General features: G+C 40.0%; 1 protein-coding gene across 3 annotated transcripts in view; it reads right to left on the bottom strand.

The window, feature by feature from the left end:
* ARMH4 (armadillo like helical domain containing 4) overlaps nucleotides 1-18491 on the bottom strand; it is a 159014-nt gene that overhangs the window by 65677 nt on the left and 74846 nt on the right. For all 3 annotated transcript variants that reach the window (XM_026000616.2, XM_072761649.1, XM_072761650.1), the window contains one exon: nucleotides 13049-13306. In XM_026000616.2, coding sequence (XP_025856401.1) covers nucleotides 13049-13306 — 258 coding nt within the window. The remainder of the gene's footprint in view (nucleotides 1-13048; nucleotides 13307-18491) is intronic.

Below are 18491 nucleotides of genomic sequence, written 5' to 3' on the forward strand. Positions count from 1 at the left end.
AAACACCTTACAGGCAAAAATGTAACTAAGAACAGAAACCTTACCACCAGCTTAAAGAAATAATATCTGAAAAGCAAAAAACTAATCAATTATTTATGTTGTCTCTAAGGCAGGCAATTGCTTCACACTACAGTGGTTAAACTAAACAGTTAATTGAGTGTTGTGCAGACAATCATTGTTGGGGAAAGAAAGAAGAAAAAATCAACAAAGGCTGCTAGAAATCCTTGTCAGCTTTTTAAACAAACAGTTCAACTATCATACTCTCAAAAATATCTAGGTTTTCACATGTATGTTTGGTAGCGGACTCCCTTTTCTCAAATACAGTCTTACTAGGAACTCCCAATACATAAAAGCTCCCCAAGGAGGGAGGCAGGAAAGGAATGGAACCCAAAGGCCTTTTTTTTAGCAGACCCCTTCCCCTTTACTGCCTTTGAAAGCAGCCTAACCTAAAGGTTTCATATCAATGAGCTTTTGCTTCACTTTGCACATGTATATTTATTCATGTAATATTACAAAAGTCCTATGCACTAAGAGTTATTATGTCCTTCTTATTTTTTAACATTTTATTTAAATTCAATTTGCCAACATATAGTATAACACCCAGTGCTCATCTCATCACGTGCCTTCCTTAATGCCCATCACCCAGTCACCCTGTCCACCCAGAATTTGTTTCCCAGAATTTGGAGTCCCTCACAGTTTGTCTTCCTCTCTAATTTTTCCCCACTCAGTTTCCCCCTTTCTTTATGGGTTCCTTTCACTATTTCTTATATTCCACATATGAGTGATGCCCTTCTTAGAGTTAGGAAAACCAAGGCTCAGCAAAGTTAAAAACTCATCCAGGGTCAATGGTGGTTAAAGCAAAGGCTTGAATTCAGGACTTCCTGACTCTGCATTCTAGGCTCTCAACTGCCAACCTGTTTGTTACTTCTAATGCTCCCCATGGTTCCTCCTGGTTGAAATTATTCTTCCACCCTTTGGTACCTTCAAAGCATTTTTTTTCATAACATATGTCATATCCTGCCTCACAATATAGACTGTTCTTCCCCATGACTCAAATGCTCCTGGAGAGCAGATACTGTGTTCTGCTCATCACTAATGACCGAGTAGTAATCTATAAACAGTAAACAGTTTTCTGGGGTTTGCCTTCTAAGGGAATTGTACCTAGAAGTAGGCTCCTGAAGATGCAAAGTGTTCAGCAAGCTGCTAAGGTGCATTTACTACCACCATGACCATCTGGCCCATGGGGGCATGTGACTAGTTCTCATCAACAAAATCTGAGTGGAAGAAAAATAAGTCTATTCGAAGCTGAAGAGTTCCCAGCAGGCTTCCCTACATTCTCTTTTTCCTGCCTACAGGCTAGATGCAGCAGATCCAATGAAGCTGCCTAAGCCCAAAAATATGTGGAGACACCCGATGGAATTATAACTGAGGGGGAACTGTGAAAAAGGCAAGCAATAAATCCATTATGTTTAGCCACTTAGATGGGAGTTGTTGTTACAGCCCCTGGCCTTCCCTGACAGATACATTCCCACTTATCCAATGTCCACCATTTAGTTCTTTGAGTTAACAAGTATTCTTTCACAATATAACTGTTTCCAAACAAATTAAGATTACAAGGTATTCTTACTTTGGTGTGTTAGAAAAAAACGTAAACTTTAGAATAAGGAAGAGACTATTGAATATCCTTGTAATGGAGGGCTGAAGCCTCTGAAAATGACATGATTCCATGAGGGCTCTGCACTGCCTTTGGACTATTTTACAACTCTTGAAACATAGATAACTCAAAGCAATACAAATAATTCTTCTCTAGACAAAATTTTCAGAAAAAAGTCAACCTGCATCCATTTCTAAATTCATTTTAACAGTCCTAGAGCCCATGTAAATTTATGATTCTTTGATTTCTGCTTTGAACTGGTTGTACCATCTGCCTGGTTCCTTTATTAATTAATGAGTTTTTAAAAATCTTTGACACATTTTCACTTTATATCTGAATAAGAATTATGATTAATTCTAATTTTAAAATGTGTCTTTTAACATCTATGAATTATTAATGATCCCTCAAAAAGTCTTCAAACCAAGGTCTTAGAGAAAGAGTGTTTCAATACAGTGAAAGGAATTAAGACTGAAGCCCCTCTGGATGCCAGGGAGGTCCTGTGGTGGTGCACCCAAGCTCAAAGGAAGAGCGCAGTGAAGATGATGAGGATTGGTGACCACAGAGAAGGAGGAGGAAAAGGCTGCAAGATTCCTCTGAAAACAAACTTCCTCACACCATCGTTTTTCCCACGGTTTGCCCCCACCCCTTTCTATTAGTGGGTTAAGTCAATGAGCTGTCTCTGTGGCTTCAGTGGCTCGGTACTGAATAGTTAGCCTACTTGGCAACCACTCTTCACCTTACCTCTCTTGGGCATGGCCTCCCTTACACATCTGCTTCCCACATGGCAGGGCTCAGAAGCCCTGTAAGTCTTGGCCTTACAGGATGTGCAATACTTTATCAGGCTTATGATAAACAAACCCAGGTAATCATTCACCTGGTGCCCATGGCTGATTTCACATCAGACCTTATATAGTTGGAAGTTGCCAACATTACTCTATTTATCCCCAAGGATTCATCAAATCCATCCTGTTCCAAACAGTTGCTGTTCTCTTTCAAAAGAAGCAGCTTAAAAATCCAATCCTATTATTTCAGAAATATTTTGGCCCTGCAAGAAAACCTAGAGATGGAAGCTGTAAATCAAAATCCCCTCAGCTGTGTGCACTCCTCCATTTTAAACTCCTTCCCTGGGTCTTGATAATCTGTATGTTTGTGAAGTTTATTTTAAAGATTCTCCACATGAATTGAAACTAGGACCCCTTGTTGACCATCTACCTATATTTTGTGCCAGGTTCTGTGAAAGAATCTTTTTGTCCAACAGAAAAGCAGAACAGTTCTGAGTCGGAAAAGCAGAATCCTGTGGTTATTAATTCTCAAATGCTGAAATGAACAAGTTCACCAGCTGCCTTCAACCTCCCCTGATCACTAAGCTTGGCTTTGAGGCCTTAGCATTCTTTAGAATCTCAGTTGGAGAGAGGGAAAATCTACTGAATTGCTCTGTTTTCTGAAATGCAAAAGTTAAGTGCATTCTTTGGTGATCCAGGGAAAGTAAAACAAATAATGTCTGAGAGACTCCAAATGTTGGCAGATTCTTAATACAGCAGCACACCAATACCATTTGATTATTCACTTTAATTTAGCAGCAGATAACTTCAAATAAGAGATAAGGACACTGTTTCTGCTACTTTCTCAATTTTGTTTTAACATAATGGAGACCTTTTTAATATCATCTTTGTTTACTTCCCTCTGTATTTTCCAAAGACAGCAATTTATACTTAATTTCTTCCTTTCTGAAAAATTTCCCAGTTTTCTCAGGATTTCTTCTTGCTAAATTCTCAAGAGAGCCTACTAGATGTTTTCACATGTTAATAATTCCCCAACTGAGCTCACAAGTGCATTCTGATTATGAAGGAATTACTTCACAGCATTCTCCTTAGATGTAATGTGCCTTATTAATGTTTTTATTAACTGTAGCTGATGAAGAGATTATTTTCTGGCTTAGTTCCAAGACTCCTTCCCTAGCTCTCCAAAGGAAAAGTGACTGCTGAATTTTCACATAAGAAATTCATTCCTAATGAAAGAAATCTGATTTTTTCTCTAATTCTCTAATTCAACGAAATTTAATTATGGAAAAACAGATAAGGGCTTCAGCTTCTGTAAAGCATTAAGTCTATTATCTAATACAGATCACTGAATAAAGATGAATAATTTGGAGCTGAGATATTTGAGTGTAGGTTTCCAGAAGGATCTCCATAATCAATGGTCCAAATTTATTTTTAGTGAACCTTTGACACAAGAACCCGAAACCTAGGACCTACATGGCATTAAAGACATGAAAAGAGATTTTTTTTCAAAGCAGGGCCCTAAAGCATTTAAAATACTATTATTATAATTACCTGCATGCAGAAGTGAGACATAAAAGACAACTAGACTCTCTGACCTGGGGAGGCTCTGATCCAGTAGCAAAGAGAATCAGGCTCAATAAATTTCTCACTTCATGTAGCTGATACTAGGGCTGTTTATATTCTTCGGTAGAAGCTATCAAGGTCTTATCTCCAGTAAGCCACCTAATTCACCATTTGGAAATTTTTTAAATGGTAGATCACTGTGGGAATGCAATCATCTGATTCTATGTGATTCAGATGCTAAGATAATGAAGGTAATTGGCCCAACATTTCCAAGATCTGATCAGTTCTACGGTGTAGAATCACACAAAGTTCATTCTGAAAAAATATTGTAAAATCTTAGCTCACAAAAAAAAAAAAAGTAAAATCTTAGCTCACCAGATAGCTACATAAGGGACTAGTGTTTGTGTTTAACTGGCAGAGTGCAGTAAAGCATGCCCATCCCTCCTCCCAACTGTGATGGAAAGTTTTAGGTCCAGAATGGTTACCAGCTGGAAGAGAACCCCTTTTAAAGTAACCAACAGTACTCAATGCTGAGTGCTAGATGTCGTAAGGCTCCAAAAATATATAAGCAAAATGCAGCAGTACAGTGACTGCAAATTGAGCAATCCTGGCAATAACTGCCAGATGAGTTTCAAAAAGGAGGGCTCAATGTGAGTGAGGGGTTCCAGGAAAGGCTTCAGCATGAGCTGCATATGGACGGATGCATGTCTGCAGAAATGCATGTTCTGGTGACAGTGACGACAGCCTGATGAGGGCAAGGGTCTTGAACAGAGCAGCTGGGAAAAGTAAAGAGGGCAAGTAGACCCCAGACAGATCACGGGGGTCTTTAAAAACACCAGTGATATATAAAAGAAGTGAATATATTTTAAGAAATGCTTCCTATCCACAAACAGTTGAATCTCCAAGTGACCTGATCTAAATGTCTGATTCCTTGTTTTAAGCAGTTAATCCCTCCTTCCCTGTTGCTGTATTTTTGCGTTGTACCACTAATCCTTCCCATTTCGAAAATAGCTTTGGCTTCCTGAGGCCAGCCTGAGATGTTGGCAGTTCTTTTAGATCACGCAGAACCTACTACTACAGTACTGGAGCAAAGATCTTTATTTAACAACCAAGACCAATTTCTCTTCCTCAACACAAGAATATTCCCAGAGAGGCTTTATGTCTGAGGGAATTAGCTGGTCTGAACATACAAAATTGTACACATACATAGTTGTGGCTGCCACTGTGCTGTACAGACACTCTACTAACTCTATCTTGTGGGTTTTCCTCACTTATTTTCTCAAAAGAAAATTTAGGAGGACAAGGGCACTTGCAGTGTCCCACAGTTAACTTGGGCAAAGTGAATGATGAGTGTGTGTGTGTGTGTGTGTGTGTTAATGATCTGAGTTCCACCTTTGACTCTTGGAATGAATGAATTCCTGAAGCCTTGGTTCAGTCTGAGATTGTTGGTACAAAAGTCTTTCAAACAGCTCTGAAAAGTCATTATGTGTTAGTCTTCAAAAAAACTGAGCACAATAGACAAAATTATCCATGCCATCAATCTTTTCCTCTTTCCAAAGAGCTTAACACTTCCTCTGTTAAAGGAACACAAAAGTTTGACTGTAGCCAATACACGTAACTAACTGCTTGCCACAAGTGTCATGAACATCAAAATGAAAGGAAGAAACAAGGATAAATGAAATTATTTTTAGGCCAGCACCTGATCTTTTATAGGCTCGGCCAGTTCCTCTTTAGACTTTTGGTTCATATGAATTTCTGTTTTGTGGTCCTTAGCAGACATTTGTGAGCACAGTTGGAAATGGTCAGCGGGAAGGAAGTCTATTCGTTTTTATGAACTTAACCTATTTATAACCTACCTCGTGCTAAAAAGAGGATTTCAGGCTTCTGACAAAAATACCTACAATACAACAGGATAAAAATAAGTAAATGGAAAATTCAGGAAATAAATGCTTTTAAAGCCTACGGAAATCCTGAGTTTATTGAATCTTTCACCACAGGCACATAGACCGATTTTTCTCCCCTGGAATCCCCAACTAATACTAACCTGAAAGTAATCAACAGCTCAAATGGAAAGATCTATGAAGAAATAATATCTTGGCCTTGGAAGGCATCCTCCTCTGTAGACCTCATTTCTCTTAGGGGCTCATCCTTGTGAGGCAGAGAGGCAGGGATCACGATCTGTAATTTCAACTCTGGCACCAGGGTGTCTTGCCTATGTGAAAAAGGAGATCTGAAACTAATCTTCTACTCCTTCTATCTAGGAAAAATAATTCAGCCCTTTCCAAAGAAAGGGCAAATGGCATTACCCTCAAATCCCAAAGCCCTGGGTACCAACTTGGGACAAAAAGAAACCCCAGGCAATTGGCAGACACCCTCCAAGGACACTCATACCAGAAGATGCTCAGTCTTCCCAGATACAGGAGTCTGGAGACAAACCTCCCCAGTCCAGATTTAGGAATCCATAATATGACCATTGGCTCTCTGGGGAAACTATAGCTTAGAGACTAACTTTAAATTTGATCTCTATGTGACTGTAAAAGCTGGTGGTTTCTTCTTAAGACATACTATTACAATACACAAAAGATCATAAAAGTAATGTAAATCTCTATTAATGGGGATTCCATTCATAGAATATACAAACACTTCTGGGGCACCGGGGTGGTTCAGTTGGTTAAGTGTCTGTCTGCCTTTGGCTCAGGTCCTAAATCCAGAGTCCTGGGATTGAGTCTTGCATCAGGCTCCCTGCTCAGCGGGGAGCCTGCTTCTCCCTCTCTCTCTGCTGCTCCCCCTGCTTGTGCTCTCTCTCTATACATCAAATAAATAAAATCTTTTTTAAAAAGCACATACAAACACTTCTTAAAATCCTCTTTCTCCAACCCCCTGCATAAACAGAATCTGCCTTACCCCAAGGGAACAACCAGTAGCTCAATCTAGGACACTTGTCCTAGAGTAAGACACAGGCTTCAGTATGTTGTGTTGTTCTCTAGGTGATTCCACACGGCAGCTAAGATTGAGAACCACTGGTCTGAAGGCTTTAGCCAATCTGCCACTCACTTTGTGCTGGCTATGTTGGATTAAGGTTCTGTTCCTCCTCCTTCCATTCACGTATTTACTTATGTTAGCTACCAGTAGCTTCCTGAGCAACCTTTAATTCATAGCTTAACATGTTATACATCAAAATACACTGACACTCATTGCAGTGGAGAGTTGTTTGAAATCTCACACTTCCCACTATTTTTGCGGAGCACCTTCTCCTTGCTGCCACAGCCCATGTTGCACTATATTTAAGTGTTCAGTCTCAACTACAAATTAAGTGTTTTAAAAGAAAAGAAGAAGGAGCACAGGGGGAAGAAGAAGAGCTGACATGTTTTAGGGCTAACAGCCTGACTTTCTCATAGTCAAGTCCTCAGTTCCTATAGGGTCCAACTCCCACACCCTTTACCTACAGTTCATTCTGCCTTCCTCCCAATTCAAAACACATTTGTCTTGTGTTCCTCTATTTTATCTTAAAATCATCCTAAGTCATGAGCTAATGAACCAGATACATTAATAATATATAAATAACAGATAAATAATAATATCTTAATGAGTTATCCTGCCCAGATAGCAGATCTGCATTTTTTGAAGGCCTTCAATCTCAATCCAAAGGAAGGCTCTAATACTGAAAAGTAGGCACCAAAAATAAAATAAAATAAAATAAAATAAAATAAAATAAAATAAAATAAAATAAAATAAAATAAAATAAAATAAACATGAAAAGTAGGCACCATGTTAAGGTAGAAAGGGTGATATAAGTTAGGGAACCAGGCAAAGCTCCCTTGAAGTCACACCTCACAGATGGCTGACATCCAAATCAACCCCTGGTTGTAAGTGATGATTCAGTTCCTCATTGGGGAATTGCTCAGCCTTGACCTCACATCTATGCGACCACTCTCTGCTCCATGCTAATTTATCTCTACATGTGTTGGCCGGTCAGTATTTCCACAGCATACAGCACACACATAGTAGGTGCTCACTGAATGTCTGATGAAGACATAGATACATGAGAGCTCTTCATTCTTCTGCTTTACACAAACACCCCTAGTCTGTTAACTGAATACTTACGATGTTTTTTAAAGACCTACAAAGAAAAATATTCTATTCCTAAATCAAAAGCCCATTATAATGTTAGATGTAGGCTTTGAAAAAAAAAAAGTGAAGATAGCTATAATAATTCTGCACTTAACTACTTGATGGCTTTTGGAAGTGCTATCCATCCAGAACATCAAACTAAAAAGTGTCAAAATGGTCTCCTGAGGAAGAGAATGGAACAATGCCACCTATGAAATCAAAACATATTGAAAACAAGGTTATTAACTGAATAGGATTGTCCATGGGATTCTTAGAGGATAGATGGAAAGTATCAGGTACAAGGAAGTGAGAGGAAAAACAGGAATCACAGGAGATCACCTGGTGATTGACCCCCACCTCCACCCATCCCACCAGTCAGGTGATCACAGTCTCACTGCATTGGCTGTTTAGAAATGAGCATGTGACCTGATCCCAGCCAATTAGAGGCAGGAAGAATTCTACTGGGGGATTCTTGGAAAGGCTCTCTCTTAAGAAAGAAACAGTGAAAAGACAGTTTCCTTTTCTCTGGACAATGTCTTCTCTGGGTGTGACACCCGAAGCGACTGCAGCCATTGCAACCATAAGGAAGACAGTCCAGGGGAAAAGTCAACACACCAAGGACTGTTTTGTTTTCAAAGAAAATATATTTCTTTACTCTTTAAACCAACTTAACTTAAGGTTCCCACTACCTATAGCTAAAGGTATCCTGACAGAGATAGAATGCAAAAAGGAAAGAATCCCTAGGTATTAATTACATTGGAAATGTTTTGGCATTAAAATGGATGTGTTGACTCAACTTTGGTCATATTGATTTTATACGATAAAAGGCATAGTTGTATGATTTATTATATAGTACATAACAGGATCAGAAGTGGTGTGAGTCACCACGTCTGCTCTCTGTACAGGTCTTTGTCAATAAATTTGAAAATGAACTTGTTAGATAAGAGAAGAAATTGATTCTGCATATGTGTATAAAGAACTTCCTGCGTGCTACTAGCATTTTACCAATCTATCCCCCTCAGCCAGAATAGGAGACTTTTGCTCCTAATTCTATCCTCACAGCATACAGTTCATTCCACTCACACTTCACAGCAAGATCAAGAAGCTGAGTTCTCGGGGCATCTGGGTGGCTCAATTAGTTAAGCATCTACCTTCAGGTCAGGTCATGGTCTCAGCGTCCTAGGATCAAGCCCCACATGGGGTTCTGAGCTCAGTGAAGAGTCTGCCCCTCCCCCTGCTTATGCTTTCACTCTCTCTCTCAAATAAATAAATACAATCTTTAAAAAAAAAAGAAGAAACAGCTGAGCTCTTTCCCTCCAACACTGTAGAGGCGACGTGTATGTGACAATGCAGAAAGCAGTAGTTCAGAGAATACGAGGCCATGAATCTACTGCTTTGCCTTAGAAAGTCATCTAAGTTTTCTGCTCATGTTACTTCACAGGAAATGAAACTATAATCTATTCAAAGAGTTTGTGTTATTTTTAGCCAATCCCAGCTACCCACTTCAATCTGTTCATTTTTAAAGGTTTATATGTGTTTTAGCATTTGCTTTGGAATATCATTCATATTATAATATATGATGTGGTAATCTATAAATAAAATAACCGACCAGAAAACAGGTCTGAAGGTCAATCAGAGTGTTATATTAAATAGAATTACTTTTTGAAAGTTCTCAATTTTTGCACTTTTAATGACTCATTCAGAAAAAAAACTACAGTTAGGGCACCTGGGTGGCTAAGTCAGTCGGGTGGCCAGCTCTTGATTTGGGCTCAGGTTATGGTATCAGGTCCTGGGATTGAGCTCTGCTTTGGGCCTCATGCTCAGTGGGGAGTCTGCTCACCCCCAGCTCACACATGTGCCCATGCACACTCTCTCTCTAGAATAAATATATCTAAAGAAAAAAAAGAAGAAACTACATTTAAGTTTACAATGTTCACACTCTGACTATAGCTACCATGCAGCTCTAGATTCTAAAATGATGTTTCCCATAAAGTACTTATTGAAATCTCTATTAGTTTCCTATTTCTGTTGTAAGAAATTACCACAAACTTTGTGGCTCAAAACAACACAAATTTAACATCTTATAGTTCTGCAGGTCAAAAGTCTGAAATGGGTCTTAGCTAAAATCAAGGTATATGCAGGATTGTATTTTAGAGGTTCAGGGGAGAATCAATGTCCTTGCCTTTTAAAGCTTCTGGGAGCAGCTAGCATTCCTTGGCTCATGACCACATCACTCTGACCTCTGCCTCTCTCATCACATCACATCTTCTTCTCTGACTCTGACTCTCCTACCTCCCCCCTATAAGGACATATGTGATTATATTGCCCCCCCCCCAGATGATCCAGAATAACCTCCCATCTCAAGATTCTTAACTCAATCACCTCACTAAAGTCCTTTTTGCCATGAAACATAAATTCACAAGCTCCAAAGATTAGGACACAGACATCTTTGGGGAGCCACTATTCCACCTACCACAAAATCCATCACAAATAGGAGAGGTTTTCCTCTACCTCATCTGACCTGAGAGTATTTAGAAAACTGTTATCAATTAATGTTGATCCAGAAGTTATTACTGGTTGTGAGTGACTAGGAGATATCCCTGTGACTCCAAGAAAAAGGTGATGAGCAAATAAAATTCTAGTGCCAGACACTACTCAAACACAGTCTTCCCATAGTGGGAAGAAAGAAAAAAAAAAAAACAGCTTGGACAATTTGTTCCTTTTTTGGTTTTCAGGAAACTCAGTGCTAAAAACGTGTTGATAGAATGAATTTATCAGAAAAGGAAGTGACAGTAAAAGGTAAGACATATCTGGAGAAATGGTAAATAATTATAATAAGAAAAACTCTGATATGTTAAAAAAAAAAAACCCTCAGGACTTACGGGAATCACTTTTAAAAGCATAACAAATGGGCAGCCCCGGTGGTGCAGCGGTTTAGCGCTGCCTGCAGCCCAGGCGTAATCCTAGAGACCCTGGATCGAGTCCCATGTCGGGCTCTCTGCATGATGCCTGCTTCTCCCTCTGCCTGTGTCTCTGCCTCTCTCTGTCTCTATGAATAAATAAATAAAATCTTTATAAAAAAAAGCATAATAAATCACTAAATTGGTATCTCTAATTTAAAAATACTTAGCTATGCATGGGGGCTGGAATCAGGAGGCAGGATAAGAGGACCCCCCTTCCACATTTCTGTTTTGTCCTCTAATAACCTACTTTTATTATAAAACTCACCCTCCCCACACTGAAACTTTATGAAGTGGGTTCTGCTCTAATCAAAGAAAGGCACCACTCTGGCTTTCCTTTCTGTCCCCATGCAAAGTGCCAGGAACAGAGTAGGTGCTCAGTGAGGTTTGTTGGATGAATTAATTAACCAGATCAAAAGGAAAACTATTCATCAAAGAAAAGTATTCCTCCTTAGACCACAAACCTTTAAAAGTTTTACCAAGTCTAATTTCATCTTAAAAAAAAAAAAAAGGTGCCTGAGTGGCTCAGTTGGTAAAGAATCTGCATTCAGCTCAGGTCATGATCTTGGGGACCTGGGATTAAGTCCTGCATGGAGCTCCCTGCTCAGCGGGGAGTCTGCTTCTCCCTCTCCCTCTGTCCCCCACCCCGACTCATATGCACAAATGAACGTGCTCTCTTAAATAATTAAACAAAATCTTATTTTAAAAAGAGCTTATTTTAAACTACACAATCATGCAATAACTTGACACAGTGATTTTCCTGCTCTGCACTTGTATTAATGTACTCACCCTTTCTCACCACTGATCTAAAAGTTTTCATGAGAGAGGAGAATGATTTTTAAAAAATCATATGCAATAAGATTCGAAATTGGATATTTCAACCAAGGCACCATAATACACTAGCATGATATTCCAGAACAAAGTTCCAGACCAACATCCAAATTTTCAATGAAATTGCCAAACACTAGTTATGTGACTTTTAAACCTAACCTCTGCTGGGGTGCCTGGATGGCTCAGTGGCTGAGCATCTGCCTTCAGCTCAGGTCGTGATCCCGGGGTCCTGGCTCCCCGGCAGGGAGCCTGCTTCTCCCACTGCCTATGTCTCGGTGTCTCTCATGAATAAATAAAATCTTTTTTAAAAAAATTAAAAAATAAACCTAACCTCTGCTGCACTGAAGGTTGTAAAAGGGGCTAACTGTTAAAGACTAAGAGAATTTCAGAGAGGGTATTTCTTTAGAGAAGAGATCATCTTACCTCAAGTGAAGAGAGTAAGGCCTCAAGGAATCACCAGAGCTTATAGCATCTCTCTAGAAAAAGCCAAAAGGAGAGAGACCAAGGAGCTTCCCTGCTGATGGGGAAGAGAGTGTCAGAGGTGAGGTCAGCCTGCACCCATGGAGCCTCTCCAGGATAATTTGGGCCATGCCCGAGAGACAGCAAGTACATAGGTGTCTGGACACTGACTGCTAAACTGAGACTGTATCTGCCAACCAAATAAAACCTAAGAAGAAACCGAAAAGTAACAAGCCTGCTGAGCGCACACTCAGAAGTGGGGGAAGAATTTCCCCTAGGAAGCAAATTCTACAGGGACAGAAGGTAACTCCATATATTTGTTTTCTGACTGCAGACCATTCACGCTGCTTGTTCAGCACACTGGTTACTCATGTCTTCTCTCCATTTGGAAGTCCTCCCAAAACCAATAGTTGTCTTCCAGCTGGGAAGGAAAGATGGAATTCCTTCCAAAAACTAGGTAACTGTGCTCTCAGTGGGCAGCTGGAGACTATTTGGAGGCTAGCTATTTAAGAGCACACTAAATATAAACATCTAAGAAAAAACTGATAACTTTTCTGAAATGAACCATCCATAAACATAACCAGAAAGTCCATTTTGCTCCATAATTGATGCCAAGAAAGCAAGCTGCCACCTTAAGAAAATAAAAGGAGGAGAGGGGGAAGGAAGAAAGAAACACGAGTGACTCTTACCCAGGCCCTGATTCTGCTGTTCCCACTCGATAGCGTCTGGCACCTGGTAGGTAGCTCCCTCCAACGGGCCCAGATTTTCCTGCTCCAAGCCAGGTTCTTGAGACGTGATGCCAGGGAGAGTAAACCCAGGCAGCTCAGCATCACCATCCAAGCTCTCATCCAGGGTCTCTCCTTCTTTATCTTCTTCATCTTCTTCCTCATCCTCCTCTTCTTCCTCTTCCTCCTCCTCATCCTCTTCATCCTCATCTTCTTCTCCCTCTAGGAAAAAAGAAATCACCAAGAAACACAAAGGAACACAGTAAATGCTTACATATGAATCTTTTGAAATGACCCAAACACTACAAAATAATTGTAGTTGACTTTTTCAAACAAATTTCATAGCCAAAGTTGGGTGATGTGGGCCCTGCAAGATCATGTGCTCACCATAGGTGTATGGTGGTCAGATAATTACTAGAGAGCATGTGTACATGGAGTCACAGTTCAGGAAATATAAATTTTTATTAGTTTATATTTACGAAGGTAGGAAACATCCCTTCCCTTTTTTTGCTGGAGGTCACTGAAGATGTACCCACAATTTCATATCCAAAATATATAAAGAAATTATAGAACCCAACCCCTAAGAAACAAATAATCCAGTTTAAAAATTAGAAGACTTGCATAGATATTTTTCCAAAGAAGATATACAGATTGCCAACAGACACATAAAAAGATACTCAGCATCACTAATCATCAGGGAAATACAAATCAAAACCTCAATAATATCACCTTACATCTGTCAGAATGGCTAGAAACAAAAAGATGAGAAAAATAAGTGTTAGTGAAGATGTGGAGAAAAAGGAACCCTCATGCACTGTTGGTAGGAATGCAAATTGGTACAGCCACTGTGGAAGACTTATGGAGATTCCTCAAAAAATTAAAAATAGAAATACCATATGATCCAGTAATTCTACCCAAAGAAAATGAAAACACGAATTCAAAAAGATACATGCAGCTCTATGTTTACTGTGGCATTATTTACAATAGCCAAAATATGAAAGCAACCCAAGTATCCATGGACAGGTGAATGGATAAAGAAGTGATATATATATGCACACACACACACACACACTCACATATATATACATATATATGTGATATACACATGCACACACACACACACACACACACCACAGAATGCTACTCAGCCATAAAAAGGAGTGAAATCTTGCCATTTTCAATAGCACGGATGAACCTAGAGGGTATTATGCTAAACAAAATTAGTCAGACTGAGAAAAACAAATACCATATAATTTCATTCACATGGGGAATCTAAAAAACAGAACAAATGAATAAACAAATAAACAAAAAGGAGAAACAGACCCATAAATACAGATAACAAACTGATGGTGGCCAGAGGGAAAACGCACGGGGGTTGGACAAACAGGAGTGGGAGATACAGGCTTCCAGTTACGGAATGAATAAGTCACAGAGATAAAAGGCACAAAATCGGAAATACAGCCCATAGTATTGTAATAGCACTGTATGGTGACAGGTGGTAGCTACACTTGTGGTGAGCATAGCATAAAGTATAGACTTGTGGAATCACTAGGCTGTACAGCTGCAATTAATGTAACATTGTGTGTCAACTATACTTTAATTTTAAAAGGGGGGGGCGGGGAATGCCTGCCTTTGGCTCGGGGCATGATCCTGGAGTCCCGGGATCCATCCCTGCATGGAGCCTGCTTCTCCCTCTGCCTGTGTCTCTGCCTCTCTCTCTCTCTGTGTCTCTCAAGAATAAATAAATAAATAAAATATTAAAAAAAAAGATCTGCCCATGAGAAAGTACACTAAAATACTAACAGAATTTCAAGAGTGTCCCAATCCTTTTGTATCTTATAATACTAAACAAAAAAATTCATTATTTTGGCATAATTTTCCTTCTATTCTCCTTCCATATCAGTGAGTAGAAGATGTTAAATGAGAGGTACATATATCCACTCCTGGCTCCTGTTGGAAAATTGACCCAAGAAAGTGGAAACAACTACATCAACATTCTCAATTCAACTCTAAAGGAGATTAGGAAATAGGATATTGATCGAAGGCAGTCAGAAAAGCACACTTGAAAAAAATCATTATCATTATCATCATCCTAAGAATTAAATTCACAATTTGTCACATTCAATGCTTCAAGTGGAGTGAATTTAGGAAACAGAAAATCCCCAGTTTCACTTTGCCTCACCAATTTTAATTTTCTAGGAATACTTCAAGGCTCCTCCCTCACCATGGATACACCCTGAAGCCCCAAGATGAGAGCTCACAAAACTGAGAAACTTCCCCTGGTCTCTTCTCTTGGCTCTCCACATGAAATGGTGGAGAAGGGAAGAGGGAAGATCAGAGCTACACAGGAATTCCGACACTCTCTTTTTCTGCTTCTAGACAATATTCTCCATACAGATTCCTTTTCACCTGTGTTTACAGGGGTTTTTTTTTTAACTTTTAAAAAATAGTACATCTTATCTTTTTCATTCTTATAAAAACTTTAACTTTGTAGGACTTAATACCTCTCACTATTCCAAAAATTCAATGACTATTTCTCAAACACCTAGTTCCAGACACTAGGAATAAACCAGTACCGTCTCTGCCTTCCTGGAGCGAATATGCCACTCAATGAGACACACAGCTCACAACAGATGATACAACATTACACTCTGATTAAAACTGATAAGAAGATGGAAAATGTCAATCTCTGCTTTTTTTGGATGGGGAGATCAAGGAAAACTTTTCTGGTAAGGTAAAGTTTGAACAGAGATTATATCAAAATAATGAATTCTATTGTTTAATTTAGGTCAATATCTACAGGAGCATTCCCGGCAACAGGGAACAGAAGGAACAGCAGAAACAAAAGCCTTGGGATGCCTGGGTGGCTCAGGGGTTTAGCACCTGCCTTCATCCCCGGGCGTTATCCTGGGGTCCTGGGATCGAGTCCCGCATCAGGCTCCCTGCATGGAGCCTGCTTCTCCCTCTGCCTGTGCCTCTGCCTCTCTCTCTGTGTCTCTCATGAATAAATAAATAAAATCTTAAAAAAATAAAAAGAAAAGAAACTAAAGCCTTGATGCAGATGTGTGCTGTGTTCAAAGAATGACAAAAACTGGGCTGGGAACAAGAAGGGGTAGGAAATGAGGTGGGAGGGGTAAGCAGGGGTCAGATCTGACACATATTTATAAGGAATGACTGGCTGCAGGGTGAGAAACAAGCTATATCAGAGCAAGAGACAAAGCAAAGAGACCCATTAGGAGGGTATTTCACAACCAGGGAATAAGATGATGGTGCTTTGGACAAGGATATAGTTCTGGAAGCAGGAAGAAGTGATCAGATCTGGGATGTAATGTGAAGGTAATTTCAAAGTAGAGCCCTACTGATAATTATGATGTGTGATGTGGAAGGAAGATTCCACTTTATTAAAGATGGAAACTAAAGGGTAAAGAATAAAATCAAGAATTTTATTTGAGACAGATTGTGTGATCCCTATGCCTACAACTTCCAAATGGAAATGCTGGAAGCCTAATGAAGATCAAAGCTAGAGATAAACATCTAAGAGTCATCAATTTAGAAATAATATTTACAGCCTGAGACTGGCTGAGATCATCAAAAGAATGAGTCTGGGTAGGAGGAAAAGTGGTCCAGTCCAAGCCCTGGGCAATCGGACAATTAGAAGTTGGCCAGCAAAAGGAGATCCAGCAAAGGAGACACAGAAGTGACCACTGAGGTGGAAGAAAAACCAAGACAAGTGTGGAGTGGAGGGAGTCAAGGGAATAATAAGACATTTCTGAGGGCCTGAGTAAGAAACTGAGAATGTCCCTCTGGTATTGTCATTACTGCTGGCGTCGACACTTTGGAAGTGATTAGTGATTTGACCTGTTCTGTGGAATGGTAGAGGTAAAAGCAAGACTAGAGTAGTTGAAAAGAAAATAAGAAAAAAAAAGAGAAAAAAGGGAGTAGATACAGCAAATATTAAAAACAAAAAAACCTACAAAAATGTTTGAAAAAAGAAGAGGGATGGAAGAGGGTAGCTAGAGGAAGATATGGGGGTCCAGGGTAGCTTCTGAAAATAGGAGATACTAGAATTCGCTTGTAAGTTGATGGGTAAGATCTAGTGGCAGGGGGGTAATGATGACTCAGGAGAGAGGGCTGTTGGGGAATGTCTGGAGATGAGGTATGGCAAGGGGTTGTACACATGGACTCAAGCCACACCAAAGTACTATGACTCTGTGATTTTGGACACGTTACTGTACCTCATCTTCCTCATCTGTAAAACTGGGGTTCTTCCTACCTCTCGGGGCTGTTGTATGGTTACATGAGTTAATATACAAAGTACTAAGGACTAAGCTTGTCTCATAGTGGCCACTGTATAAGGCTGTTTCTTTCTTGTGACTGAGAAGGGATGGGATCCAGTGCACAGGCTGGCACAGACACCTCCTCCACTGCAGTGGGCACGAGTGCAGGCAGAAGGATAGATCTGGTGATGGGAATATATGAAAGTTGTCTTCATATTTCTTTTGTTTTCTCAGTCAAATAAGAAACTAAGAAGGAAAAAAAGAAATGTTGGTGTTTGGAGGTGAGAGGAAAAAGTGTGAAATAGTCATCTTGGAGAATGGGCAAGTGAATTCCCCAGGGAAATGTGATAGGACTGGCAGGCAGCCCTATGGGCCCACCTGAGATGTAACATCATAAATTTAAAGTGAGACAGGCTGAGGGGGTTGTGTTTTTCTCCAGCCACATTCAGCTGCTTGGGTTCAGGCATGGGTGGTAGACTAGCGTAGGCAGAGAGATTTAACCAGCAGCAAATTTTGCTAGAAGAGTTCAGTGGCGGAGGGATGTGGGAAGGGAGGTGGTTGACTGTGTGTCAAGGAAGTGATTAAAGATGGACCAGGTAAGGACACCTGGGTAGGTCAGTTGGTTAAGCATCTGCCTTCAGCTCAGGTCATGATCCCAGAATCCTGGGATTGAGCCCCGCCTTGGGCTTTTTGCTCCATGGGGAATATGCTTCTCCCTCTACCTACCACTCCCCCTACTTGTTCTCTCTCTCTCAAATAAATAAATGAAAATCTTAAAGAAAAAAAAAAAAAGATGAACCAGGCAAAGGGTTCACAGTAATACAAACTCCCACAGTAACACAAGTAAGTCCTGGGGATATAATGTACGGTATGGTGACTATAATTAACAATACTGTATTGCATACTTGAAAGTTATTATGAGAGTAGATCTTAAATATTATCACCACAAAAAAAATAGTATTTATGGGCACCTGGGTGACTCAGTCGGTTAAGCATCTGCCTTTAGCTCAGAGTCCTGGGATCAACTCCCTTGCCAGCCTCCTTGCTCTACAGGCAGTCTTCTCCCTCTTCCCTCCTCCCACTCATTTTCTCTCTCTCTCTGTCTCTCTCTCTCTCAAATAAATAAACTC

This window comes from Vulpes vulpes, chromosome 6, assembly GCF_048418805.1.
Source record: "Vulpes vulpes isolate BD-2025 chromosome 6, VulVul3, whole genome shotgun sequence".
Taxonomy (NCBI): domain Eukaryota; kingdom Metazoa; phylum Chordata; class Mammalia; order Carnivora; family Canidae; genus Vulpes; species Vulpes vulpes.